A 27510-nucleotide genomic window follows, 5' to 3' on the forward strand; every position below is an offset into this window, starting at 1 on the left:
CATAGTTACTTTGGTGAAAGATTAAGGTCACTGCATATGGTTGCCAACAGCTCCAAAGTGATTTTAAGACCAAACAACCAGAAAGTACCCACTGCATACTTATCTGATGCATTTGTTCTTTGTATTTTTGCCTTCAACTTTTAAGCTAAGAGAAAGAGCTGGGTTCTTTGACAAGTAGTTTTGTTCATCAACCTGAATGCTGATATGAATATTGGGCACACTTTTTTTGTTTAACGAAACATTGGAAATGTTCCAGTACTGAAAGGAAGGTATAGGAAGGCACCTTCCCTCTGTCTATTGCTATGCCATCACCACTGGAAGTCTCATCAGTTGAATGAACTCACTGGCCAGCATTGTAACTGCAACTACAAGCACAGTAAGGAGCTGTCAAGTTTATACATCCATATTAAACATCATAGCAAAGGGTGGAAATGGAATCATATGGAATCACACTAGTCACAGTGAGCCTCTCCTTGCAGACATTTCAAGCAGGTTCTCAATCTCTGCCTGAAATCTTCAGTGCAAAGGGACAGGTTGTTCTTCTAGTATCCAAACACAAGTCATGCCCTTGGGTTATGAAGGTGAATTTTGTTATAATGATGGAACACAGCTTGCTGTCCTCTGCCTCTCAGAGGAGTCAAAGGGCTCAGAAGAATGTTCCTATCTTTGCAATATGAAAGAACCCAGGATATTGCTTATTACCACAGGGATTTCTTTTGCTAAAAGCATAGCTTTCTACATTTCAGAAAGACAGAATTTCAGGCATCACTGTTCAGTGTACCTCTTTCTGTTGTAAATTACAGAGGGGTGATGGTGTTAGAGTTCCTTTAGAATAGATGACCTATTTATTGAGCACTCATCACTTGTACGAAGGTTGGATTATGTTTGGTTTTTATTCTGATTTGTTTGTGGGGAGTTTATATGACAACCAGCATTCATCCTGATTTGCTTTGGGGTGTTTAGATGTCTTCCTGTTAATCATTCGTTCATTTTCAGGGCATTTTCCCATGACTTTTCTATCTTCCAAAAGGCTCTTTCTTTTCTGAAGCACCAGGGCAACAAAACACTTTAACCTACTTTTGTGGTGTGAGCCTCAATTTCCAGGTATGCACTTGAATCTTCCCACAAAATCAGGAGGCTCCCTCTGTCAGTTTCAGCAAGACAACAAGGAATCCTGGGGCATCTTAACATATAACAAAGTTATTGTGAGACAAAAGGCTTAGCTGAAGACATTTTGCTGCTTAAAGCAGAACAGCATTTGCCTATGCCCATGTCAATGTACATAGTACCCCAGGCTCGCCAAGTTATTTGGGGAAGTGGGGCAGAAAATCTTACATGCACCTCTCTTCCTTCTTGTAAATGCAACTACTACCACCACCACCACCAATACAACTACAAATAGATCACAATTGGCTGCTCTTTCATGACATTCAAAATTAGTTGTCCTTCTCTGCCTAATGGTAGAGCTGGCCCTGACAGGGTTAAGATATCATGCATCAGACTCCAATATATCATATGCTTGAAGTTTTTCCTACATGGGTGAGCAGAGCTACCCTTACTAGAGAGAAAGAACAATATTTTTTAAATAATGAGACAAGGTGGCCATGCAATAGAAACAGATAGCTGTAGGTGTCATAAAATTCTGCAGCACACAAAGACAGAATCCAGTCCAATCAATAGATGATCTAATCTGCCAGGGTGTGGCCCATTTACAGCTAGTGGCCACTGGTGATGAATCGGCATAGAAAGTTCAATAGTATACACACCAAAGGTGGATAGTAAACTAAGCACTCCTAGGATTTGCTGAGACCAAGCTCTGATGCTGTCCATATTGAAGCCAAGTTGAAATGAGAGCAGAATTTAGTAAATGGGAAGCTTGGTATAAGTCTGATCATTGGACCATTCAGCCCAGTATCTTCAGGGACTGGCAGCTCATCAGGGCTTCAAACAGAATAAAAGCATGTGCTCTACCATGGAGTTAGAGCCATTCCCTAAGAAACGATGCTTCATGTCCTTACTCTCGTATCTTCAAGATGGATACTTTCAGCTCTCTGGGGAGGAAGAGGTTTGGAAGGGTCTTGCATATTAGGCAGTAGTTTAAAGATTGAAGCCACCACTGCTTAGTAGGGCAAACACTTCCTTGTGTGCATATAAATGTAAATACCATGTAAATAGCAGCGTTTGCACATCTGGACACCTGATCTAGCCAGCTTCCCCATATACATGTAACTGGGTGTTCGAAAATTGTGTGCACATATGTAGGGTATCTGCATATTTTCTATTTACCACCCAAGTTTCTTGCAGCAATCATTTAGAGCTGCTGATTTTTTTTGCTCTGTCCTCCCCTCCCCCCCCCCCCCCCAGTTTGGTTGGCACAGAATGGTTCAGATGAATTTCTATTTAACTTGAATCAATTTGCCCATGAGTATGTAGTTCAATTAATTCTGAATGTAATGGATTACTACACAAGCCCCATTCCATCAGTCAATACTGTATAATGCGTGTGCACGAACCAAGAAGAGGAGGAGAGAGACTGTTGCTTTTAAGTCAGCCGGCTTTTGTGAAATGAAAGGCAAGTGCCACTAGGCCTTCCATAATTATGTTCTGTTTTGTTGTACTTATCCATGTTAACCAAAGCTGGGGGCATTTATCCTCTCTGTGACATTTTGGGAGAAGTCCCTGGCTGCTCACTTTCCCATGCTTGGATGTACAGATACTGCCAGGCCCAGGGTCATGAAAATGCACAATAGAAGTGGTGTAGAAATGGCATAGAAATGGCATGGATCCCCTTGATAAGATGCCTCAAGGGCACAGTGCATTTTGAAAGAGACTCGCAAATGCTCAAGAAAGCATTTTAAACACAGCTTTTGCTTTTATCCTTCCAGTTGCATGCAAAATGTGACCCCTAGTTGGTTGCACACCTTCATTCTCTCTGACTCAACCTGGCTGCTACGCTTTGCACCAGGGTCTCAAGGCTGGTGCACCCCAGATGTTATTGGACTACAGCTCCCATCAGCCCCAGGCAAAGTGGCCGGTGGTCTGGGGTGGTGTCAGTTGGAGTCCAAGAACATCTGGAGTACTCCCTGTCAGCTACTTTGTATCTTGGGGTTGTTAATCACTCATGTACCAAAATGTTATTACCATCAGGTAAGAATTGGATTGGCTCTGTCGGTGTGCTTGTGCAGCCCTGACCTCAGAACCACCTGTCCCTACCTTTGGATCATTCCAGGGAACAGCAGTAACACTGCTTTTCTTTGGGGTGGAGGGGGTATTGGGTGCCAGCCATTGCTGGTTATGTGGCAACATAAATGAGTATAAAAGTAGGATTGAAATGTGAATGCATGAACAGTGGATTGAACTAAAATGATTTTTTTTTAGAACAACAACAACCAAAACTTAATTTGGGCATCAAATCAGCCCCAAGAGATTCGGTCTATTGATTGCACTCTTCCTATTAATTTAGCAGAGAACAAGATACATGGTAGCTGTGGAACTGTCTCTTCCCTTTCCACACTAATACTTTTCTCCTTGTCCTTAATGCTGCACAATACAAGATGACAGCGCAAACAAGGAGTAAATTAGAAAAGCAAAATCCGCTCCAGGGTTGTTGGTATTCCCTGGATAGTCTGATTTGGCTTAGAAACGTCACTTCTCCGAGATAATTATCTGCTGCTGGTCTGATGACTTTAAATGAGCAATGGAAAGCTAATAGGTTACAATGACCCTGAAGCTTACTAGCTTGCAGACATTGTGAGGTTAAAATTAAAAGAAGACTCGAGATCCTGAATCAACAGTAGCATTCATTTCACAGCCTTGTCTGAATGAGGACAATGTGGATAGCCATCAATCCAAGATGATGTGGTTTCCAGTTCTATAATTCTGTTAGGAAGCCTAAGAAGAAGAGACCTGCTGGATCAACCTATCTGGTTCAGCTTCCTGTTCTTGCAGTGGCCCACCAGAACCAGGACCTAAGTGCATCAGGACTTCTGTTCCCCAGCAGCTGATATTGGGAGAAATATCTCCTCCATTGCTGTTGGCAGCACACAGAGTAACCCTTTTAAAACCATTCAGGTTGGTGGCCGTTAGTGAAGGCAACAGTGGAGAATATTCAGAATGGATTTTTTTTCCTGCAACACCATTTCAGGTTGTGCATCTTTCAAGCCTGAGCCTTACTTCTAAAGGAGTGCCTTTGACATTGTTTTGTATATTGGCCTTGGTCTATGTGTCCTTGAATAGAAGGATATGTACCGGAGGATCTGTGTGATTGTAACTGCTACATCTGGTGCTCAGAAACATACTGCCTCTGACTGTGGAGGTTAAAAAAAAATATGCACTGCTGAAACAGAACCTAAATGTTGGTGGGGTCACGTTCTTTTCTGAATACCAGTTTCTGGAAAGCTCAGGAGGGGAGAGTGCTCTTGTGTTCAGGTCTTGCTTGCCAGTTTCCCACAGGCATCCGATTGGCCACTGTGAAAACAGGTTGCTGGACTAGATGGGCCACTGTCCCATCTAGCAAGCTCTTCTTATGTTCTCTCTCGCTTTCTCTCCCCGCCCCCTGGGCTGCCAGGAAATATCCCTTTCGCTAAAGATCTGAACTGATCGCTTGCAGACGCCTTTCTGATATACAGTATTTTATTTTTGAGATTTTAATACCACTTTGGGGCCTAACAAAGGCCCACAAGAATGAAAGAACCAAACCAAACACCACCTAGTTACAAAAATTAAAACCAAAACCTTGAAAACCAAAAGTGGCAGAGTTAAACCTTCTCATATATATTAAAAGCCATTAAATAGTCACACAGAATAAGGAAGTTTTCACTGCCTGCCAAAATGGCACCAGGCATTGGGGCAGGGCTAGGCTCATCTCCTTCAACTGGATGAACCACCAGCAGGGGGCTGACATGGAAAAAGCCACACCTCACATTCCCACCAACAAAACTTATTTTGCTGGTAGGGGATTTAACAGGATCTCTGTAAATGACCCCTCCTCAACCTCTGGGCAGGGTTGTACAGAGGAGTCAGTCTTCCAGATATCCTAACTTAAGTCATTTAGGGCTTTATTGGCAAACACTTCTCCCTTTTCCTCCTTCCATTCCTCCTCCCATTATCTCCCTGACATTCCCCGCTTCTCCCTCTAGGCTCCCCCCCCCCCTGAAATTAGGTCAAGGCCTACATTTTCTCCACCCCTGATGTAGAGAGCTCCAAAGTGGCACACTTAGCATTATATATATATATATATATACACAGTATTTATGATTTCTAGAGAGAGCTATAGAAATCTCAAGGCTATGATTTATTTTGATGGATCATAAAATAGGACACTGTTATTTTGCAAAGGCAGATCAAAACTTCCTGAGCAAGTACTTTGGCTCTGCAACTCACTTTATTTAACTCATCTATCAACTGCAAAATAAACAGAAGGCATGGACGTCTCATTATATTGCAAGAATGATTATGGGAAACAATTGTTAATTGCTCAGTTTATTATGTACTGAACACTGCAAGAAAAAAACACATTGGAAAAATCTATAGGGTGTGTCTGCTAAAGGATTAAATATGATAATTCCCTGGTGCGGGCCAACTTATTCCAGCGGAGTTTGTGAAGTAGAAAAATAACTTAACACAGATTCTGCTATAGCTCTCTATTATTTAATCTGTTTTCTAAGCAAGGAGGGAGATTGAAGATAGTGGTTATGCTTGGAGACTAGCAAAGTGAAAATTCAGTTCTGAGTACTGATTTCAGTTCTGACTACTACATTTTTTTTAATGGACAGATGCTTCCAGATTGTCATCACTGAACTATACCAGCTACAATCACCTAACCAACTAACCTAGGGTGTCAAAAATGAACCCGGGCTCAAAATGGTGTAGGATTCTTTTCTCAGTGTAATTAGAAGCTGTTACTATTACATCTGCAGCACTGGTTCATATAGGGATACAGAGACTGTATATACTGGTTCATATAGTGATACAGAGGGATATATTCGACAGCTAGATTTCACTCTTGGTCTGAACGTTTCCTACTTGCTGCCTCACTTTGGGTGCAAGCCAAGGTATGTAGGTTTACACTGGAGTCACACTATATTTTTTAAAGGACAAGGCATGGTGTGCAATGTTAAGTTTTTAAAGGGGAGGGAATCCAGCTCTCTGCAGCAATTTTAAGCTAAAATTAGTCATATTATTGTTTATTACTGTTTATTATTATTAATCACCTCCTACACACACGTCTCAAGGTGATGTGCAAGAAAAACAATTTAGAAAAACACCCCAAAGTGCAGATATACTTAAAACAAAAACATGAACGTTCACCCAAGTATCCTGTTCAAAATGGCAATCTGGTGACACCTGTAAACAAATTCATTTGTATCCTGGATTTGCCCTTTTAAATGGCAAGGTACCAGCTCAACTGCACTACCAGGTCCTGCCCCTGTAGAGCAAAGCTCCAGCCTGCATTGTTTGGCAGCAAACTGGAGCCTGAAAATAAATCTGCTGACAGAAAAAGTTTGGGTCTGAGGCAATTGCTCACATTACTGCAAGTGATTCTTGTGCTGTTCTTTACACAAATGGACTTCATGCACATAAAGAATGGCATGGGGATTTACTGGGCCAAGGAGGAACAATCTAGAAATGTTTTATCATCACATGTCCTGGAAATAAATCAGCTGGAACCAAGGCAGTCAGCATGCACTGGAATCATATGGCGGCAAGTGAATCCACTAACCAAGAGGAACTTTTTGAGAAACTGTATGGATATAATACAGGCATAGGGAAACTCAGCCCTCCAGATGTTATGGGACTACAACTCCCATTGTTCCTGACCACTGGTCCTGTTAGCTACGGATGATGGGAGTTGTAGTCCCAAAACATCTGGAGGGCCAAGTTTGCCTATGCCTGATATAATACTTACTAGCCTTAGAAAGCTATAAATCCTTAAAATGAAAAGATTGCATGTTGTGTTTAAAGGCAAGAAGCTTTGCCTTTCATGTTTTTTGTGTTGAGCAAGACGATCTTTTGGGATTTAAATATTTTAATTTGTGATTTTAATGCCTTCCTAAATATAGAAGAACTTTAATCTTTAAAAGTTATTGTTTCGATTGCATTGGATCTTGGAGGATGGTACTTTTATCACTGTTATACTAATACCAGCGGTATTGCACTGCGGCATTTCCTGGGAATATGCTTCAATCATTAACGCTTCAGTTAGCAATTTTGCTTTGCAAAGGCTACAGCACAGGAAGAAAAGGTTAAATGCCCCCTCCATGTGGACTGCCATCTGCTTGGGGTCAGGCCCACCTTCAGCTGCTAATTAAAAATTGAACAACATCACCAAACAGAGAGCACCAAACAGTACGTTTAACCCAGTCTGTTGCTTGGCCCTAAATAGTTTTGGTTCAGCTATACTATTGTAGATTTTGTTCAGGGGCCATCTGAAGATGCAATACGTATACTAGCTCTAATGCAGCTTTTAAGAAATACCTTTCTTGCTTTGCATGGTAGTATATTTAGCATTTGGCAGCAAAGATGCATTAGGTTTCTGCGGCATGCTTCTACAAGAAAGGAGAATGTGCTGCTGGAGGCAGTGGGGAGAATAGAGAAATACTGACACGTAATGGCTTTACTTCCCAAGTTAACAAAAAGAACCTTGGGGAAATCAGAAAACAAATGAGTAATGTGAGCAGCAAACCTCCATGGCTCCTAGACAGTGAAATAACAAATTACTGCATTTGCAGGGTCCTTCCTCCCCACCATCCACCTCCCTGTGCCTTAATTCTCCCCCCCCCCTACTGAGATACAATGTGCCCATCTCACATTCTCTCTGAGAAGAGGGAGAGAGTGGGGCAGGCTCAAATCACAAAGAAAGGTCTACATAATTCACACACATGAAGCAAAAGCTTTTTTGCCTTCAACTAATTTGTCGATGTATTCTATATACCACTGCAGAATCAGAACCCCATAATGCCATCCAAAAATTATATCTAGGTCTACTTCAAACAAATGCTTATTTTAATTAGCTAGTATCTGACCAAGTCATTCTCAGGATAGAAGCATTGAAGTCAATGGGTTTAACTCTTGAGTATAATTTAGCCACTTTTTGATTGGTGATTTACCAAGTTTTGGTCTATTAATTTCAATAGGTTTACTTGAGATAAAACCTAGTTGGTAACCACATTATATTTCTCCTCCTCTAAAGATCCACTTGGTTAAATATCTACTAAAATATCCACCAGAAGTTAATGCTTGGTTTTCAGCTGTTGCCTTTATAATTATACTTTTATAGGTTAGGTTTTATCCTGCCATTTTTTAAACTGTTTAGGGTTTTTTTTGTTTAGCTAATGCTTTGATGTTTTTAATGCTGGTGTTGCTACCTGCCTTTTCAATAAAGGTGGAGTAACTCTTTTCGATGAATACATTTTACTTACTTAATTAATTGAACCTGTTGTTTCTTGCCCTGAACCTCCATGATAGAACAAGACACAAGTTCAAAGTTTTTTCAAAACAATCAGGCAAGAAAATTAATTACACCTGTTAATGGTGAGTTGGCTAAATCACATTATGCCATTATAATGAGAAACTAGGAAGGGGAGATGTAGGTTCTAAGGCAGGCATAGACAAACTCCAGCCCTCCAGATGTTTGGGACTACAATTCCAATCATTCCTAGCTAACAGGACCAGTGGTCAGGGATGGTGGGAATTGTAGTCCCAAACATCTGGAGGGCCAGAGTTTGCCCATGCCTGTTCTAAGGCTTATAGTTAGAAATATTTCCACAGACTTTACTGGGGTGGCATTTCTGTAAAGATTTCTCCATTTTTACTGTGTTATTTGGGAAATGGTTTGCTGTGTTTTCTCCTGCCAATCTAGCAGTTCAAAAGCATATCAAAGTGCAAGTAGATAAATAGGTACCACTCTGGCGGGAAGGTAAACGGCGTTTCCGTGCGCTGCTCTGGTTCGCTTAGTCATGCTGGCCACATGACCCAGAAGCTGTAAGCCGGTCCCTTGGCCAATAAAGCGAGATGAGCGCCGCAACCCCAGAGTCGGTCATGACTGGACCTAATGGTCAGGGGTCCCTTTACCTTTACCTTTTTTTGCTGTGTTTTAGTCTAACAGTGGTGTAACATGTCTGCAGGTTTTATTAAAAGGAAAGTCTATTATTCAGTGGTGATGGCAGTGAAGAATCTCTCCATTCTGGTACGGGACTTTTTACATATTGGAGGTGGATTGGTAGAAACCTCAGCAGCTCACTGTGGCTGATTTGCAAGGCATTTTCAGGATGAAATTGCTTATATCTATAAGAACCTAGCAGGCCACTTTCCAGTAGTGTGCAGAGTGCTGCCTGGTCAAGTGTTGGTAGATGAATTTCAATTGATAAGACTCAAGAATGTGGATAAGGTACTTTGATAAGTGCAGGGAACCGTTGTGTTCTTGATCTTTTCCCTTGTGGCTGATAACATTTTGTAGGGATGGGACCACCAGCTGGGCCAATGAGATAATAAATGTCCCTCTGAGGCAGTAGTGGGACCGTTCCTTAAGAAACTTTCTTTGGACCCAGAAGATCTTAACAACTGTAGGCTGGTTGCACATGTCCCTTTCCTGTGCAAGTCTCTAGAGAGAGAGGTGACTGACCAACTCCAGGCACTCTTTATTAAGTCTTCTTTTCTGGATCCAGTTGTGGTTCAGGCACAATTTAGGCACTGAGACTGCCTTGGTTTCCTTGTATGATAGCCTATGTGAGGAGAGAGATAGCAGAAGTATGTCTGGAGTTTGGGAGTGTTTTAAAATTGTTGTAAGGTATCCAGAGCACCCTGTTGGCTTTTACTGTAGTGTTATGAAACTCTTGGAATCCATGTGAAATTGCCTGTAAGCTGCCCATTGGGCATCCAGCTGCAGAAGGGGCCTGTTACTCACATGGTAATAATAATAATTTTATTATTTCTGCCCGACCCATCTGACTGGGTTGCCTCAGACATTCCAGGCAGCTTCCATCAAATATAAAAGCACATAAAGACATCAAACATTAAAAACTTCCCTATACAGGGCTGCCTTCAGATGACTTTTAGAAAAGTCAATAGTTGTTTATTATTATTTCCTTGACATCTGACAGAAGGGTGTTCCAAAGGGTGGACACGGCTACCAAGAAGGCCTTCTGCTTGTTTCCCTGTAACCTCACTTCTCGAAGGGAGGAAACCACCAGAAGGCCCTTGGAGCTGGACCTCAGTGTCTGGGCTGAATGATGGGGGTGGAGATGCTCCTTCAGGTAAGTCACATGGTTTGCATGCATAGGGTCCCAGATTCAATCCCTGTATGGGTGCCAACTCCTGGGAGCCAAGCTCCCTGCCCCCCCGAATATTTTTTTTGGGGGGGGGCTGCCCCCAATGTTAAAAAAAATAAGGAGGCAGAGGATACCAAGCCCAGAGCCAAGCACAGTATAGCTTCTGTGACCAGCTCCTCCTCCTGCTGCTATGGAAGGGAAGGAGCAGGGAGGCAGCCCCTGGCTGCCAGCAGTGGTAGGAAGAGCAGAAGGCAGCTGAAAACCTCTCTATAGCTGCTCTGGTTCAGGATGTTTGGGACTACAATTCCCATCATCCCTGACCACTGATCCTGTTAGCTAGGGGTGATGGGGTGATGGGAATTGTAGTCCCAAACATCTGGAGGGCCGGAGTTTGCCTATGCTTGGGATACACAAATGAATGTGTGTGGCAGTTTCTCTGTCCCTGGCTCTCAGGTGATAGAGAGCTGCAGCCTTCCAAGCAAAATGTAACTTACCGTTGACTCTTTGCAAAACTGTGCTGATTTACTCCCACTGGGACTCTAGCAAAGCCCTGTTCCTGCCAATGAGAGATGCCACAGTAATTTACGTAGAAATACTCTCCTCTTCCCTCAGGGGTAATGATGGGAATATTCACAAAGAATGCTGCAATTTAAAAACCTTTTAAACTCACCCTCATCGCACTTTGCCCTGATGCACAGCTCCTCCATTGTCACAACACTGTTGCATTTTAGTTGACAACATGCTTTAGGGGCAGTTCCTTGCCAGTCAGCTTTTTAAAAAAAAACAATGACGACAACAACAACAACAACAACAACAACAACACTAAAAAGGCTCCTCTAATGCTCTCCAACAGCAGGCAACTTCTTTTTCTTTGTGGGTGTAATTACAACATATACTCAGGCATCAGTGTTTCAAAATGACAGAGGACGCCAGTCTATTCCCTGTCTATTCTGTATGAATCTAATGTTGAGATTAAACAGAATTGATGATAGAAAATGACCCCGGAAAAAGTCTGCCCTGTCTTTCATCCATGTTATTCTGCATACCTGAAATAGGATCCACCACTGCAGACAACTCTGGGAGAAAGGACTCTACCTGCATGCTAATTTGCTGGGTATCTGTACAAAACCTCCAAAAGCAAGCACTTGTCTGCGTCAGTTTCCATGGTGCTGTCACGCCGCTCCCTCTCAACAGCTTCACTTATCAACATTTTCCACCCGTCTTCTTCTTCATAATGTGCAGTTCATTCACCCAGAAAGTTCAGCTATTGTAATGATGGCTTGGGGGGAGGGCAGAGGGGGGAAGGGAAGGCATCCGGGGTGAAGAGGTGAGCCGTGTTCACAGAGGTGTATGGGAACTTGGCTCTGTGACACAATGGGGAATTAGAAAACACACACTCTCCCGCATTCATGCTGCGCTGCTTGCAAAGAAAGATACATGCACATGCACACACATGCGCGCGCTCACACACACACACACACACACACACAGAACTAGGGATGAGTCTGAGACTTTAAACCACACACCCACATCCCTGCAGCTGCCCCACTGTGCAAGTGCTAAGAGATTGTTAAGGCAGAAGCTTTGTGTGTGTGTTTGTGCTGCAAAGTAGTCGATCCTAATGCATCAATTAACAGCCCAGCCTGTAGACCCGCTCCTTGCCTACCTAGCTGGCTGCCTCTGTTAATTGGCTTCCGTTTCTTTCTTCTTCACAGGACAGCTTTCCTGCTCGCTTTGGAGGAGTCCATTTTGTGAACCAGCCTTGGTACATCCATGCCCTGTACACGCTCATCAAGCCCTTCCTCAAAGACAAGACAAGGAAAAGGGTAATTAGAAAACGAAGCAAGCCCCAAGCCCACCCCCACCCCCAGTGGCACAAGAGGGTCCCTGCTTTCTGCGCCTCCTCCTTTTGTCTTTGTGTGGTTTTGCTTTGCATGGCCTCAGGACGGCAGCGCAAGCTGACGCCTCGGTTGGAGTTTGCCAACAGCCCGTATACAATCAATATTTCAGCAGGAGACAGTTATTTTCAGAATCTAAGCCAGGCACCAGAAGGGGGGGAAAACACACCTTTCATTGTGTACAAAAAAAAGACACCATTTTATAGTATAAACACACACAGCTACGTTAGAGTACTGGGGGTGGGGAACCCACAGAAACTGTTTGAAGAGCCCTACCCATTACAGATGAGCAGAGGGACCTCATGCTATGGGGGCTCTCTGGCCACATTCACCCAATACATTTAATGTGCCATAGTCATGGCTTCTTACAAAGAATTCTGTGAGCTGTAGTTTACTAAGGGCCCTAGGAGCTGTTAGGAGACCCCCTACCCCCCCCCCAAGCTACAGTTCCCAGAGTTCCCTGGGAAGAGAGATTGATTCTTAAACCACCCTGTGAATTGTCGCTCTCTGAAGGGAACGGGGTCTCCTTACAACTTTCAGCACCCGTAACAAAACTACAGCTCCCATAATTCCTGGGGGGAGACATGACTGTTTAAAGTGCTGCCATAGCACTTTAAATGTATGGTGTGAATGTGGACATTTCTCCTCCCCAGCTCCTCAGACCACATCCTTAACTAGCTGTGCTCTGTACCTTCCTCAAGTGAATTTGTCTGGCTGGAATGTGTCTTTGAACTGTGATAATGCCTCTTGTTTGCCTGGACAGAGGATGGGAAGGTATGTAAGGAAACCTCTGGTTTTTACGTGGCTGGCACAAAGCCTCCCATACAATTGTTAGAGTCACACACATTGCTGCACCCATGTTTGTCTCTCCTTCTGCCCCTTCCTGACATGTGCTGCCTCTGCTCCCAGATGTTTCCCCACAAGGCATTTCATCCCTGTATTACAGACATCTTGAGAGAAGTCTCCCATTTTGCTTCCTCAACAGATTGCTTTTCTTGTAAAAGGGTGGGTGGGGGAATAAAAGATGTCACCCAAATAATTCAAATTCCAAGCACTGCTGGAGAAGAAGCAGGACTTTATTATGGCAAAGGACTTGGGAATATTGATTCCTACTATATACCATTTTTACTACAGCCCATGCTTGAAGAAGGTACTTTTCTATGCAATTCCTCTAATGGCTAGAAAACTAGCTGAAGAGGCATGCTTGATTGACGTAGGAAAGGAGTGTGGATGGAGTCAAAGAAAGTCTCTACAGACAGAGCTTCATACTCCCAATCCAGGAGAAAAACTGCAAAGAGCAACACTTTTGGTACCAAACAGGAATGCAAAGAGAAGCTTCCCAAATTGACACTCCACCCCCCCAAAAAAAACCTGTTTTGTTACAGTGAGATAAGTGGAGAAATGTAATTGATAGAATACACCCAAACAACCATCATCCTTGGCATCTGTCTGTCTCAAGAGAAAAGGGAAAAGTGCACCATCAGGGGTAAAGTCAAGCTGTTGGAGTTACAGCACTTGCTGTGGCTGTAGAGACCAATAAGGGAGAGATATGTTTTATTGCAGCTGGGGAAAATGAAGGCATCCTGTTGTGCTGATCAGGACTGGATTTAGGTTTGATGAGGCCATAAACTACTGAAAGTAATGGGGCCCTTTATATGTCCAGCTGTCCTTTGTCAACAACAAATTGTCGCTGTTTTGTGTGTTGAATATATGCTATATGGTCATTTATGGACCTAATAGGTATCGAAAGCCATTTGCACATGCAGAATGTAGGCGCCCTATATATAGAAATGAGCAAACCAGTGATATTTTAGGAAACAGGCTAGCAGGTGGGGCCCAATACCTACATCATAGGAGCCTACACAACACAAAACACTGTTGCTGTATGTAGGTTTTATTTTATTTGTTTTTTATCTTATATTTTGGAAATGTACATCCAGTGGGTTTTTTCCTTTACATTTTTTGGGGAGCCCAAGAGAGTGGGGCCCTAAGCTGTAGCTTGTTTAGCTTATACGTAAATCCGGCACTGGTGCTGAATTAGGCATTTCTCTTCTCTGCACTCTTCCTAGTGGTCATTCCTCCTCTGGTCAATGCTGTGGATACATGATCTGACTGTCAATGCTGTGGATACATGACATGATCTACACTGTAGTCATCAGCATGGGATTCCCACATAGCAGGGTTGATGTTGCAAAAAACTATAGATGTAGGGAAAAGAATAAAAGTGAAAGGACAGGAAAGGACACTGACATAAAAAGCCCAGACAGTAGTAAGGGAATCATTTACATGGATTATAAGATGAGCAATAACAGACCGCTAAAGAATATTGATAAGGGGCTCAAAGCAAGTTATGGCATTTGAATGTACCAGTCTCCCTTAGATGCATTTAAATGCATCTCCTGCAGGCATTATTGTCATCATCATCATCATCCTCAATTAAAATTTCTATTCCATCCATCCTCCTATCCATCTTAAATGTGCTTTCCCAATGTTTTTAGTGCTTCCCCTCCCCTTGGAATTCTATTGAAGGATATAAATGTGAGTGGTATGCACAAGCCCCAAGTGTCATCTCAGATCTGCATTTGTGTGTCTGTGTGTTTTCAATTGCAGTGTGTTTCTGAGTTGCTCTGTGCACTTTCTACTTTGATCTATTTTCGAGTTCTCAACAGATCTGTATAAAACAAAACCCTGTGCTTCTCCACTTAGTACAACGGGGAACCTAAAAACGACTACAGGTTTTTTAGCCTTTTGGCCAAAGTAAATGAAATTTATAGGCACAGGAGTCCCTCCAGAGTGGGTTTTAACAAAAAACAACAACCAAGAGCTCTTTCAATTTTGGGCAGCCCCACTTCTTGCAAAGCCTTGGAGCTAGAGAAACACAGAGATATATGGGAAACATTGATTGTTGAAAAGGATAGAAACAGAGTGACAGACATGAAGCTTTTGTGAGAATCCCAATCTGACTCAGCGGGGAGCTGGAATAATTGACATTATCCTTCAACTCAGGGGGGAGACCCTCAAATCCTCCCTGTTCCCCTTGCTATGTTCATGCAGAGCAGATGCACACCCTTAATAAGTATCCATGATAAATAATAAAATAAATGAATGCCCCATCAGCATGTTGAAACAGAAAAGGCTTGCCTTTTTTTAATCAAAAGAACTAGCAAGGTGTGCTTTATGATCTCAGCAGCCAGAAAGCCCATGCCATAGTGTTGGGGGCAATGGCTGTGTGAAGGCCACATATCAGCAGGCAGCAGTTTTCATAGCCTTCGAAACAGAATTTTCATCAGAGATTTTCCTTCCCATCTTAAGACATGAAGGGATTTATCCTATGCGAAGCCCTATGCTCTGATAAAGTTCATAGGAAGTGAAAACCTTCAGATATCAAAACCAGTAGCTTTGAATAACCTAGAAAATTACCGCCAAAAGCCAACACAGTTGCTGCTCATCACCTTATTTTTGCTGTGTTAGTGTCTACAACAGACCTGCAGCAAAATGTTGGAGTATGGATCACTCCTGTTTGTAGTTGACTAACTGGCCATTGTAGCTGACTGACCCTGCCATTCCTCCCTCAACACAGCCGGGTTTTCCATTTCTGCTACTCTATCAATCACTCAGCATTCCATGAACATGTAGCATGCTCCAAACTCACAGCTTTGGACTTTCCACTCCCACCTCAAAGATTCCCTCCCCCTAATATTTTTTGTACTTCGGCAAACCTTGAAAAAGTTTAAATATTAAGCATCCTTAATATTTTAACAGCCATGAAAAACTGAGAGCCAATGAACTGTGTTCTTGTCTGTTTTTCTTTTTTCAAAGATCTTTCTTCATGGTAACAATCTGAATAGCCTTCACCAGCTTATACACCCTGACTGCTTGCCCTCAGAGTTTGGAGGGACACTTCCTCCTTATGACATGGGCACTTGGGCTCGGACTTTACTTGGTCCAGACTACAATGATGAAAACGAATACACACACACTTCCTACAACACCATGCATGTGAAGCACTCCTCGTCCAACCTGGAGAGAGAATGCTCACCCAAACTCATGAAAAGGTAAGGTTCAGCCTCGGAGCACATGTTTAGAGGAAATGAAAAATTATCTGCTTTAAAACAGGAAAAGGAAATAATGCCTAACTGGAAATGCAAGGATTGCTTTGCCTTCAAGAGAGGATAATGACAATGGAAGAACAGCATCTATATACAAAGGATGAGGAACTTGTGGTTAGACTCCAACTCCCATCAGCCCCGGCCAGCATGCCTAATGACCAGGGGTGATGGGAACCGGTGGCCAACAATATCTGGAGGCACAGGATCCCTATAAATAATAATAGCAGTTACTGGCCTGATGAAGATGAGCAAGTTGAAAGGAAAGATGTCTCACCAGTGTATGAAATGAAAATGTTTCATAGTAAAATGCTCTTTCATGAGGCAGTAACAGGATGATGGCTGTTCTGGGCCTCATTAATGATCGTTGATTTTGGCACATCCTGTCACACTTGTTCAGCAAAATGGAAAAAGAATAACCTGTGCAAAGAAAAGAGCAAAATATGGGGCCGGTTTGCATGTAACATTACCAAGTTATGGTTTGCCATGAACAAGCAAGTGTGCTGATGCCTGGAGAGAAAATTGTGGCTCCTTTACCCCCCCCCCCACATCCTACTGCTGCCTTGCTACCTTATACTAAGCATTACAGGTGAGCCCAGGCATGCAGTTTGTCTCATCCAACACATGAACTGCAACCAAGGTTTTTTCTTGGTTTATCGCTAATAGTTTGTTTGGGAAGACAAACCAGAGCCTGGTTCATACATCATGGTAAGTCATAGTTTGGGTTACCATTACAAACAAATGAGGCCAAGGACCCATTGTGGGGAAAATTTCATGTCAAATTTGGCTATTTTTCAAGAACTGAGGCCAGCTGATCCAGTGGCTGCCATCCCCACTTTGTCGTCTCTTTTCACAGGTCTGGAAAACAGTTCACACAAACTAATGAGCTTATGAAAGGTAAAGTTGACTAAATCTATATACTGGTCCATGCAGACTCACAAACACAATCTTGAGTAGATTTAGGTTGCAATCTTATGCACATTTACATGGAAGGAAGCTAGCTTGAACTCAGTGAGAATTACTTTTGAGTAAATATTGCACTCTATGGGGTATTTTTTTTACCTGTAACCATAAATACATATGAATATTATTGAAAAATCTGTAGTTGAGTAACAACCCAATACACATTATTTACACATATTTTATGTTGCCTGTATTGTGTGGTTGCTCTCCTCCCCCCACCCCTTCATAATAAACACAGGTCTGGTATTATAGCTGTATAGTTGGTGATACAGAATAGACATGACTGCAGTTTGGTATGTAGTTTTAAGCACATACCAAATCATGTACTGTGGTTTGTCTCTGATAGAAAATGTAAATGGAGTGGGATTCCAATCACAGAATTAGAGATTTAGGACACTGGGAGTTTGGCCCAATAAGATAAGTTTGTTACAAGAAGACAAAATGCATTCTAAAGCAATGGGAAAATGTGCTCTGCATTTCTATTCTGTCTCAAGGAGATATGCTTTGCAGCTCGAGAAATGGATGCAAGTTACTATGGCGACACCATTTCCCTCTGTGTATGCCACACATATGGAAAATGCAAGGGAAGCTAGTCACACTAGAAAGCTGAAAACAGCAAGATGAACATTATTATTATTATTAGTCACTTTCCCCACAGAAAGGTGAGCTCAAAGCAACCTACAAAAACAAACATCAAAAACAAGTATAGAAGCATGAGTAAAAACAACTTTAAAGGCTCCTGTATGAGTCTGGGTAGCTCAGTTGGCTAAAGCATGGTGCCGATAACGCCAAGGTTGCAGGTTCAATCTCCCTATGGGACAGCTGCATTTTCCTGCATTGCAGGTGGGTGGGACTAGATGAGTGGTTCCAACCTTTTTTTGGCCATGCCCCACCCAAGCATCTCTAAAATCCTGATCCCCTCTCCCCCCCCGTGACATATAATTCTTATTATTCAAAAAGTGAACTACTATTCACGTGGAGGAAGCCTAAAAGGCCGTTAACTTGGTCTAAACAAGCTTGAATTGCCCCCCTTAAAAATCAATTTCCCCCCTTGTGGGAACCACGGGACTAGATCAGGCATAGGCAAACTCAGCCCTCCAGATGTTTTGGGACTACAACTCCCATCATTCCTAGCTAACAGGACCAGTGGTCAGGGATGATGGGAATTGTAGTCTCAAAACATCAGGAGGGCTGAGTTTGCCTATGCCTCGACTAGATGATCCCCAGGGTCCCTTCCAACTCTGCAATTCTATGATTCTATGTATAAAAGAGCAGAAGCAAGTCTAATGCAGCTCTCTCCCGATCGACGAAAGCCTTGTGCTGTCAACTCTGAATTGGCAGCGGCTCTCCAGGGTTTCAGGCAGGCAGTCTTCCCCAGCCCTACCTACCTAGAAATGTTGAGGACAAGTGGTGATCCAGCTCTTTGCTACCGCATGGACAGGCACACAGGTCTCTGCCTTTTATCGACTCAGACCATTGTTCCATTTTGTCTTACACTGGCTTGCAGCAGCTCTTCAGGATTTCTCTCCCAGCCCTGCCTGGAGTTGCTGGGGGTTGAAGATGGGACCTTGTGCATCCAAAGCAGATGCTTTGCCCCTGAGCTACAGTCCCTCCTCTCCACCTGGTGGAGGTGACAGGGCTTGAATACTGAAAAGCAACAAACCCAGAATGCTACTGAAACCAAAAAGGCTTTGCCTGTTATCAATAAGTAAATCAATAGCGGCTTGTTGGAAGGAAACATTTTCCCTTATTATTTTCTGCAGCAGGAATGAATCATTGGAAGATAATAGCCTAGAGGAGCCGGTGTAATGGGCAGAGAATTAGAGGGAAATGCGCAGATGGGAGGTGAGGCCCCAGTGAATAGATCTTTTGCAGTGTGGCTGGATTGATTGGTTACAGTGCACCAATTTGAAAGGCACAAAGCTCAGCTCAAGGGGGAAAGCTCAGCAGGATAGTCATGGGTTTCCCCCACCCACACATGGATTTCAGCAAATAAGGTTGTTAATAACGCAAAGGAAGAATAAAAGACGAGAAGTAAAAGACTGGGAATGAGAGCATGTGGGTTGCTTTCATTGTGTTGTCTCTCCCCCCCCCCCAATACAGCCTAATCTTAAAGTGGAGTTGGGATTGTTTCATGTTTGAATAGATCTTTTTATAAGCTTTCACAGGTAAGAAAAAAAATGTGGCTCATAGTTCAAGACTACAGCTGACAGGTTAAATCAGAGCCTTAAGGCACCTTCATGTTTCCTATAGGAGTGCACTGGAAGGGGAATGTGGGTGTGATGGCTGAGTCTGTACAGATGTATATATAGAAAGATGGAGATAAAGATAGATGGTGTGTGTGTTGCAGAATATTTGGTGTGAAATGCTCCCTGCCCCCGAAACACATCTGCAGAGCAGATGCCATCATCATGGTTTTACCAGAGACGGAGGACAGGCCTGGGAGCCAAATGCCTCATCCAGGCCTCTCCATCTGCCTCTCAGAAATCTCCCCAGGAAACACCCCTCACTGGGCCTTGCTTCACATCCCTGTCTGTGAAGTATTTCTGACTGACTGGATTGTGTCCTTGAACTCCAATAATGCTGCTTGCTTATTTGGGTGAAGGGTTGAGAAGGGTATGTAGCGTGCAGAATAGCGTGCAGAGGGCAGAGGAGCAGCAGCCCCAGGCACAAAATTCTGAGGGGGCGCAACCAGGTGCCTCCATGACAGACACGCTCATCTAGGCTACATGGCTGAGCTCCTGCTGCCTTCTGGATCTGTGGGGAGGCAAGCCCTTGGAGCTCCTTCTACTCATGGCTGGCAAAAAACACCCACACGCCCAGCCTCAGGGCTGGCCAAGCCGGGAGGGATAGCCCCAAGCCGAGAAGGCATATGGCCACCACCGCCATCAGTGGCAGCATTGGTAGCCATGTGTCTCACAGGCTCTGTGTGCCCCCCCCCCCCCCGGTGTGCGCCTCTACCCCAGCTGCCCTGTTCTCCAGGGAGCGTAATACTTGCCCTGCTCCGGACACCAGCAACCCATGCTATGCCCACTGGGGGTATGTGAGTGTTTTTAGAAACTAACCTACAGTACAAAGGTAAAATTTGCATATACTGTTCTGCCCCTTTTTACCTCTGGCCTCAGCCACCCCTGGCATGCTGACCTATGTGTACTTTTGCCTGCAGCCGCATTTCCTTAGCCTCCAAAATACCAATCCTGTGTTCCATTCTGAGGATCAAATGGAACAGAGAGCTAACACTTTGCTGCTTCTGGATCACATACACCCCATAATTGTGGTTTACATTGTTAAAAATAGTGAAGAAAGAGAGAGCCTAAAGGATATATTTGGTCTAAATATAGAGGATGAGATTCTAAAGAATCAGGAGCAGTTTTAGATGTTTCGTTAAGACATACAAATGATTGGCCAGGATTACAAAATGGCAACCCAGGTCTGGCCCTACCATTAGATAGTGTGAGGAAGCCACCTGAGGCAGCTGATTTTGAAAAGGCAGCAAACTGTCAGTCATTTGGCCTGCTGCCAAGGAGACGACATGACACTCATGGGATTTTCATTCTCAGGTGCCAAAAGCACTCAACTGACCCTGGGTGAAATGCACTTTGAAATAAGTGGGGAAATGCACTATTTTCCTCGTTGCCATAGGCAGGAAAATGTTTTGGATTTGCCCAGGGCATCTGTGAACTGGCTGTACAAGAGGGGGAGGTGCCTTGCTGCTGCTGAAATGAGTTTCACCATTACAGGGAAACTGTTTCCTTTGATTTATAGTGGACCAACAAATCACACGCGGCCCGAGCCCTCTTCAAGTATTTGTTTGGAACCTCGGGGTTCCAAACATATCACTTGTGGGATGCAAGAGACTCCCTTTTTTAAACAGTCCCCTTCTGCAAGTTGAAGAGGGATTCAAATAGGGGTGGTGCTCCATTGCTCAGGGCTTCTATCCAATACAGTTCCAAGTAACTTTCCTGTAAGGATTTACGCTGGTGCAATGGGACTTCCCCAACTCTCCTCCCCTGCATGTCGCTAGCCCTCCCCAAATCTGCTCCAGAAGGATGCAGGGGCCTAGAATTGTTATGGGGATGCAGAACGGGGTAAAATCCTCTTATGCAAGTGTAAATCCTTGTATGTCGAGACAGCTAGTTAGCTCTGCAATGGATGCAAGCCCAGTTCTCCTGTCCAACCATCATGTTTTTACTGGAATGCCGCTAACTCAGGTTTAAGCCTGATACTTTTATAAACCAGCTAAAGGCGCCCTCAGTTCATGGCGTATGGTACAAGCTTACTTTGAGAGACAGAACCTTCCAGAATGAAAAAAAAAAGCTTTTTGTTTTCTCTCACTGAAGCATATACTTGCCCTTGGAAAGAAACCGCCAGCTAGAACTCAATTCCGAATACTAATCTCTTTTAGATTAGGGGTTTCAGGAAGAGAGAACACTGTTCCCATTAGTGTTCTGGTTAGCTGTTCTATTTTTACACTGCAGTGTTGCTGAAGGAACTGCTGGTGATTTTTATGAGGAACATAATTTGTACTTTCTAAATCCAGCTAATGCTTAGATGGCATCCAGTCTGAATGAATCACTAACTAATATTAACTCAAAGGCATGTTCCAAATCCCACAGTGAAGCTGGAACATGGTGCTCAGCTCCTGCGACAGACGATACCTGAAATCTAAAGGGCTACATTTAAAATATTACTCTTCCGTAACGTTCATCCATCAATTCTTTTGTTCTTTGGTAACTCAGGCTGCTTCAAATGCTTTAGATATTGAATGGGATGAGGGTAGCAGACGGTGCATTTGCGCTCCAATGTTTCCTTTCTCAAAAATTCACAAACCATGTCTTTGAACTCCTCCTGGATTTGAGAGAAATTTAAACACAGTTTGGAGATTCTGGAGGATGAGGGGGGAGGGGGAAAATCAGTACTGCATTAAATCTTTAAAGCCCTAAATAACTTGGGGCTAGGTTACTTAAAGGATAGCATCTTCCTGTATGTACCTGCCCAGACCTAAAGATCTTTGCTGGAAGATATTCTCAGGTTTTTTCCTCTTGCGAGATTTGATGGGTGAGGCACTAGGGAGGGGCCTTTTCAGAGTTGTTGCTCCAATTACGGAATGTCCTCCCCAGAGGGGCTTGCCTGGTGCTTGAGTTAAGGACTTTCACTCAAAGTCCTTTTTAGTGCCACTTGCCATTTAGAACCATGTTATAGTGTATTTTAGTACCTGGGAGAAATTATTTTTAGCTGAGCTTTAAATCCTGTTATAGAATTATTTCATGCTGCTGCTGCTGCTGGAGGAATTGTGTTGATTTTAGTGTTTTCACATTTTTTGATATTTCAAAATCAATATTATTGTTTTAAATTTTGTGTGAACTGACCAGAATTTGTTGCTAATGGGCAGTCAACAACTGTCTAAAATAAACAAATAAATCCAGTGCTGCACATGTGGGCACCAGCTTGTATGTTTAAAGCCGGGATTGGAAACTGGATCTGACAAGTGGGTCAGATCCTTGTTTCCAGTCCCTGCAGGTCAATTTTAACAGGTGGGCAGGAACACCCACCTGTCATACCCCCAAAGTAAGAGTCCACTTCATCTTAAAATAGCATATAAACTCAGAGGCTTAGTGTTACTTGGAACATCACTACCTGACATCAGGTAAACTACCAGGAACCTACCAATTTTGCCTATGACCTCCTCCAGTCTGACCCCCACCAAAGTGCTGATAGAAATCAGCACTTTGCAAATGTTGGAATTTGCAAAATAATTTCACAATCATCAACACAAAGCCCACTACTTTTTTTTATACCAAGCCAGATGTTTTTGGAAATGTTAATTGCCTTGAGATTATATTGAGAAAATCAATAAAATACTAAGACTCGGTACATTCTTGGAAAGACAAATGGCAGCTGAAGCCTTAAAGCCTAAGCAATGCTAACAGCTGTTCTTTGTTTTCAGGTCTCAGTCCGTGGTGGAATCTGGAACGTTGAAACACGAGGATCAGCATGAGAATGAGAACACCCAGCCACTGCTGGCTCTGGACTGAGTCTGAATTCACCGCAAAGCGCACAACTGCACCATCAGACTTCAATGGTACAAGATACCCATGAAGCAAAAGACAGGTTTAATACACATTAACACACATTCAGCTTGAAACAAGGCTCTCGGTCTTTGCAGAGCAAGTAAATGATCATCACCAGCCATCTGTATGTGTGGCCAAAGCCAATGGGGAGATGCCCTGCAGCCCAAGTTCTAAGCTAATGAGCCTGATTGCAAAGCAGAGCCCCCCCTTTGTAATTTTATGGTTTATGATATTAACAATGGTTGAAATGTTAGGGATGACTTTGTATGTTCATGCACTCAAAGATACATCAGTTGAGGTTTTCCCATACTGTTTAAGCAGGGATAGTCTCCAGTTTTATTAAAATGAAATTTAGATGCAGTACACACACACAAATATATATATATATATATATACATACATTTCAAGTAAAGGTGTTTTGAGTTTAAATATTGCAGCAACGGGCATAATTTAGTTTGCAGCATGGAGAGAACACCTTGAAACCCGTAAGTCCTTACAAAGCTGCCTCCTCTGCATTTTATCTACACACAACACACATACACGCACACACTAAGCAATCACCAGCAGAAAATTGTTCAACTCTGCAATATGTGATCTCATCACCTCAGCTATTTGCAGGGGTCACTTATTACAGTCCCCTGGAAAATAAATTCTTAACTTTTAAAAGTCCTTATAAACCTGTCAGCTCAATGTAATGACTGGAGTTGGAAACAGACACAGGCAATTTGAAAAGCAATTATTTAATTTTAACAGTGTGGGATCCACCCCCTACCCAAGGCAACTACAGTATGTGGGGTAGATATGTTGGGGGGGGGGAGGAGGTGTCTGAGCTCAATGAGAACACTTACTGGTGATTAATGTTCCACTCCAGGTCCTTTCATTTAGGTCATTCCGGCAAATGAAAGCTCAGCAGAGCTGTTTAACCATCTTTTCTCCAGCAATCAGTTAAAGGTGTAGCCAGAGGGCCTGGCTGACTGCAGATATACGCTATGCTTATAATGGAAAGGGAAAACTTGGAATGAATTATTCAATGTGCCTCCATTAGAAGGAACCATGGAAGAACAGAAAAACGTAGAACTGAAATGCCAAAGATCATTTTGCTATTCCCATCTTTGCTCTACTTGCAAAAGCAAATCCCATTCTTGCATTGAAAATAGTAAAGGGGGGGGACTCCACCATATATATATATATATATATATATATATATATATATATATATATATATATATATATATATTCTCTGTGGCTTTATTTCCTCAAAGAGCTGGAAACATGTTTGTTGACATTTTGCAATAGTATGTAAGAGCCAGTTAGCAATCCTTAGCCAAACAGTACATTTATGCCATATGCCCTGAAGGATTTGCTCGCTATCTCAAGGATGGCCAAGTAACTCTAAAGTCAAGGATGGGGAACCTGTGACCTTCTAGATGTCATTAGACTCCAAGTCCCAGAAGCCTCAGTCACCATAGCTAATAGCCAAGGATGATGGGAACTGGAGTACAACAACATCTGGAGGGCCACATCCTTCATCCCTGCCTTCGGTGAAGCTGAGAAACAATTGCAGTCATTTAGTAGAAGTCACATGTAATGAATAAAGCCATGATATGTTACTGGCATAATGTTTCATTGTTAGGGATATCATTCAGAAACTGTTTTATCTATTGTGTAGAGCTAAGATGCTTGTACAGAGTTGCAGCAGATATAATTTAGTTGCAGATTCTATTGCTCCAGAGGGCCAAATAAAAAAATGAACTTGGTCTCTCTTGTAAAATCAAAGTTCTATCAAATCAGTAATTATCAAGTCAGCCTTTTATTGTTTCTCAGTGAAATACAGGGTCTCCACCTTTATTACAGGTTTACTTTGGACTGTTGCTTCTGCTGGTAAAGTCCAGATTGTTTACTAATCCTTTGTCACAGGGGCCAACATAAAAAAGCTGCTTATCATTCATAACAGAAAAACTGAGTTTTTACCACTGTATCTGTTTTCAGAAAAGTTTGCTGTACTTAACTCTCACTCTTACCACCATGGACTTTGTACCCTCTGGAAATGATGACCAAATGCATTGTAAATTTTGGGGAAGGTTGCAACAAGTATTAAAATCTTAGCTAAAGATCCATGTAATTTATTTTTATAGCCCAAGAGTATTAAAAGAAGCATTATGGAATAGCATCCATGGGTACCCAAACAAGCAATTTCAACTCAGATAATAAACCTTAAAATGGAAAAATAAATAAGTAGACCTTTGTGTGGATTGTAAATGTACCCAAAAGGCCAGGACAGAACATAACAGGAAGTTTTTTGCAACTGCCAAGGTTAGCATAAGGATAGTGCTTAAAAGGTTATTTCTGGCAGTGTTAGTTGGACATGTGGCTTTTGAAAGTGCTTCTTCCATTAGCAGCATGATGCAGAACTCTAGGAAGCGTACAATGGTAACAAGGAAAGGTCAAGGTTGACTCATGTATACACTGTATATTTGTGTGTTCTGCAGGGCTTTATTTGGTGTTTTTTTAGTATAGTGCCAAAACCTGTCCTCCAAAATTTCAAACGTTTTTCCCCCCATGAAAGCTTTCATTTTCCTGCCTCACTGACAGCATGTTGGATAATTTCAGTTGGAGGTGAACTTGCACAGTGCTCATTGTACAATGGCAGTAGTGGCATGCAGTGATTATTTCATAGGAGAAGACTTAGGGCCAGAGGTGCCAGCTTGCGAGGACAATGGGGGGACTGACGCTGTGCTCGTGATGTCGGAACGTCCTGACATCGTGCGCATGAGCATCGCACCTCCCTCCCTAAACTGGGCAGAAGTTTGGGAAGGAGGTGCCAGGCTTTAATAATTTAATACTCTAATTTACCAGGAGCATTTAGGGGACTAGTCTAGTCCTCCTAGTCCACTGACTGCGCACCACTGAATGGCAGACGGCAGTGGGGGAGGTCCCCCCTCCATTAAAACATTTCACCTGTGTTCCTCAGCCTCCTTGGCTGCCAGTGTTTCCTGATTTGAAAAAAGGCCCATGGGAGAAGTTACCGCATGACACCTTCCCCTGAAGTTTAAATGAAGTACAGGAAGCTTGAGAGGGTGGCTGCCAAGCACCTGAGATGGGAGTACTTGCTGGTTTTGTTTTTAAGTAAATTCCTTATTTTTGCTATATTATTATTAAGCACAAACTTAGCACACTGATTTCTTTCAAAGCAAAAATAATTTTTAAAAACAACAACTCCTCATGAGGTTTTCAGGAAGTGTGGGCCCCTTGCAAGTCTGTACAGTGCAGACCTGTAGAAAGATGACATGTAGAATGAAACAAATGACTCAGAAAACCTCCTGCTACTTCAAAAGTAAATAAGTGTGAGAACACCCCCCACCAACTCTACCCATGAGAATTTAAACAAAATTTCCTCTCTCCTTTGATAATTTTTTTTTTAATGCAGTTCCTTTTCTCACTGGTGAGGAATGGTAGAAAAAACACAGAAGGCCAACACAATATTTGTTTTTATGTAAGCTTCATTTATTCCAGCAGCAACAGCAATTTTTGCCATCAATGCAAAAATTAGAAACTTTCAGGGCTGAAGCTACTAACATATATAAAAAAAATCCACACTGCCACAAAGAAGGCACTTGTTTAATGCACAATATACCACAGCACGTAATGGGCAACCATTAGCTTGTAGGTGCACATTTAGAGTAGATTGCTATATTCCATTTGCCTTCCACGTGCAGTAATTGTTTTCAGGCAAAACTGAGATAAGGTAACACTGAACAATGCTGAGCTAATGAGGGCTACAGAAAAATGTAGCCTGTGGTTTCCCAGATGGAACAACACATACTTGTTCACACTTTCATTTTAGGCCTTCCACCTGCACTTAGGAAAGAAAAGGCAGCTATTTATAAACATTATACATAGGAATCTTTCCATTCAATGAAACAAATGACGACAACAGGGCCCTGGATTCAATCTGTACAAAATACTGACCATTCTATTTGAAAATATTACTCCGTCAAGGCCGTAGCAAATATTTATTTTCATGTCATCAGTTTAGGTAACATCTCAGAACTTCGGCTTCTATAATTTCAAAAGTATAGCACTATAAAACCCAGCACATGTATACATTGGCACGTTTCTGCTCATAAAATTAAAACTGTAATGTATATTTTGGTCAGAGAGTGTGAACTGTCTTGTTGTTGGTTGTAATTGTAAAAAGTCTAAC

The 27510-nt window shown here is 42.6% G+C and overlaps 1 protein-coding gene across 1 annotated transcript in view; it reads left to right on the plus strand.

The window, feature by feature from the left end:
* The window catches only part of CLVS1 (clavesin 1), a 66335-nt gene extending 40918 nt beyond the window's left edge, over positions 1-25417 (plus strand). The window contains exons 4-6 of the mRNA XM_081205006.1: positions 11984-12094; positions 15986-16221; positions 23183-25417. Of these exons, the coding sequence (XP_081061132.1) occupies positions 11984-12094; positions 15986-16221; positions 23183-23270 (435 nt within the window). The 3' untranslated portion in view covers positions 23271-25417. The remainder of the gene's footprint in view (positions 1-11983; positions 12095-15985; positions 16222-23182) is intronic.
* The last annotated feature ends 2093 nt before the right edge of the window (positions 25418-27510 follow it).

This window comes from Podarcis bocagei, assembly GCF_964188305.1.
Source record: "Podarcis bocagei genome assembly, chromosome: 8".
Lineage (NCBI taxonomy): Eukaryota > Metazoa > Chordata > Lepidosauria > Squamata > Lacertidae > Podarcis > Podarcis bocagei.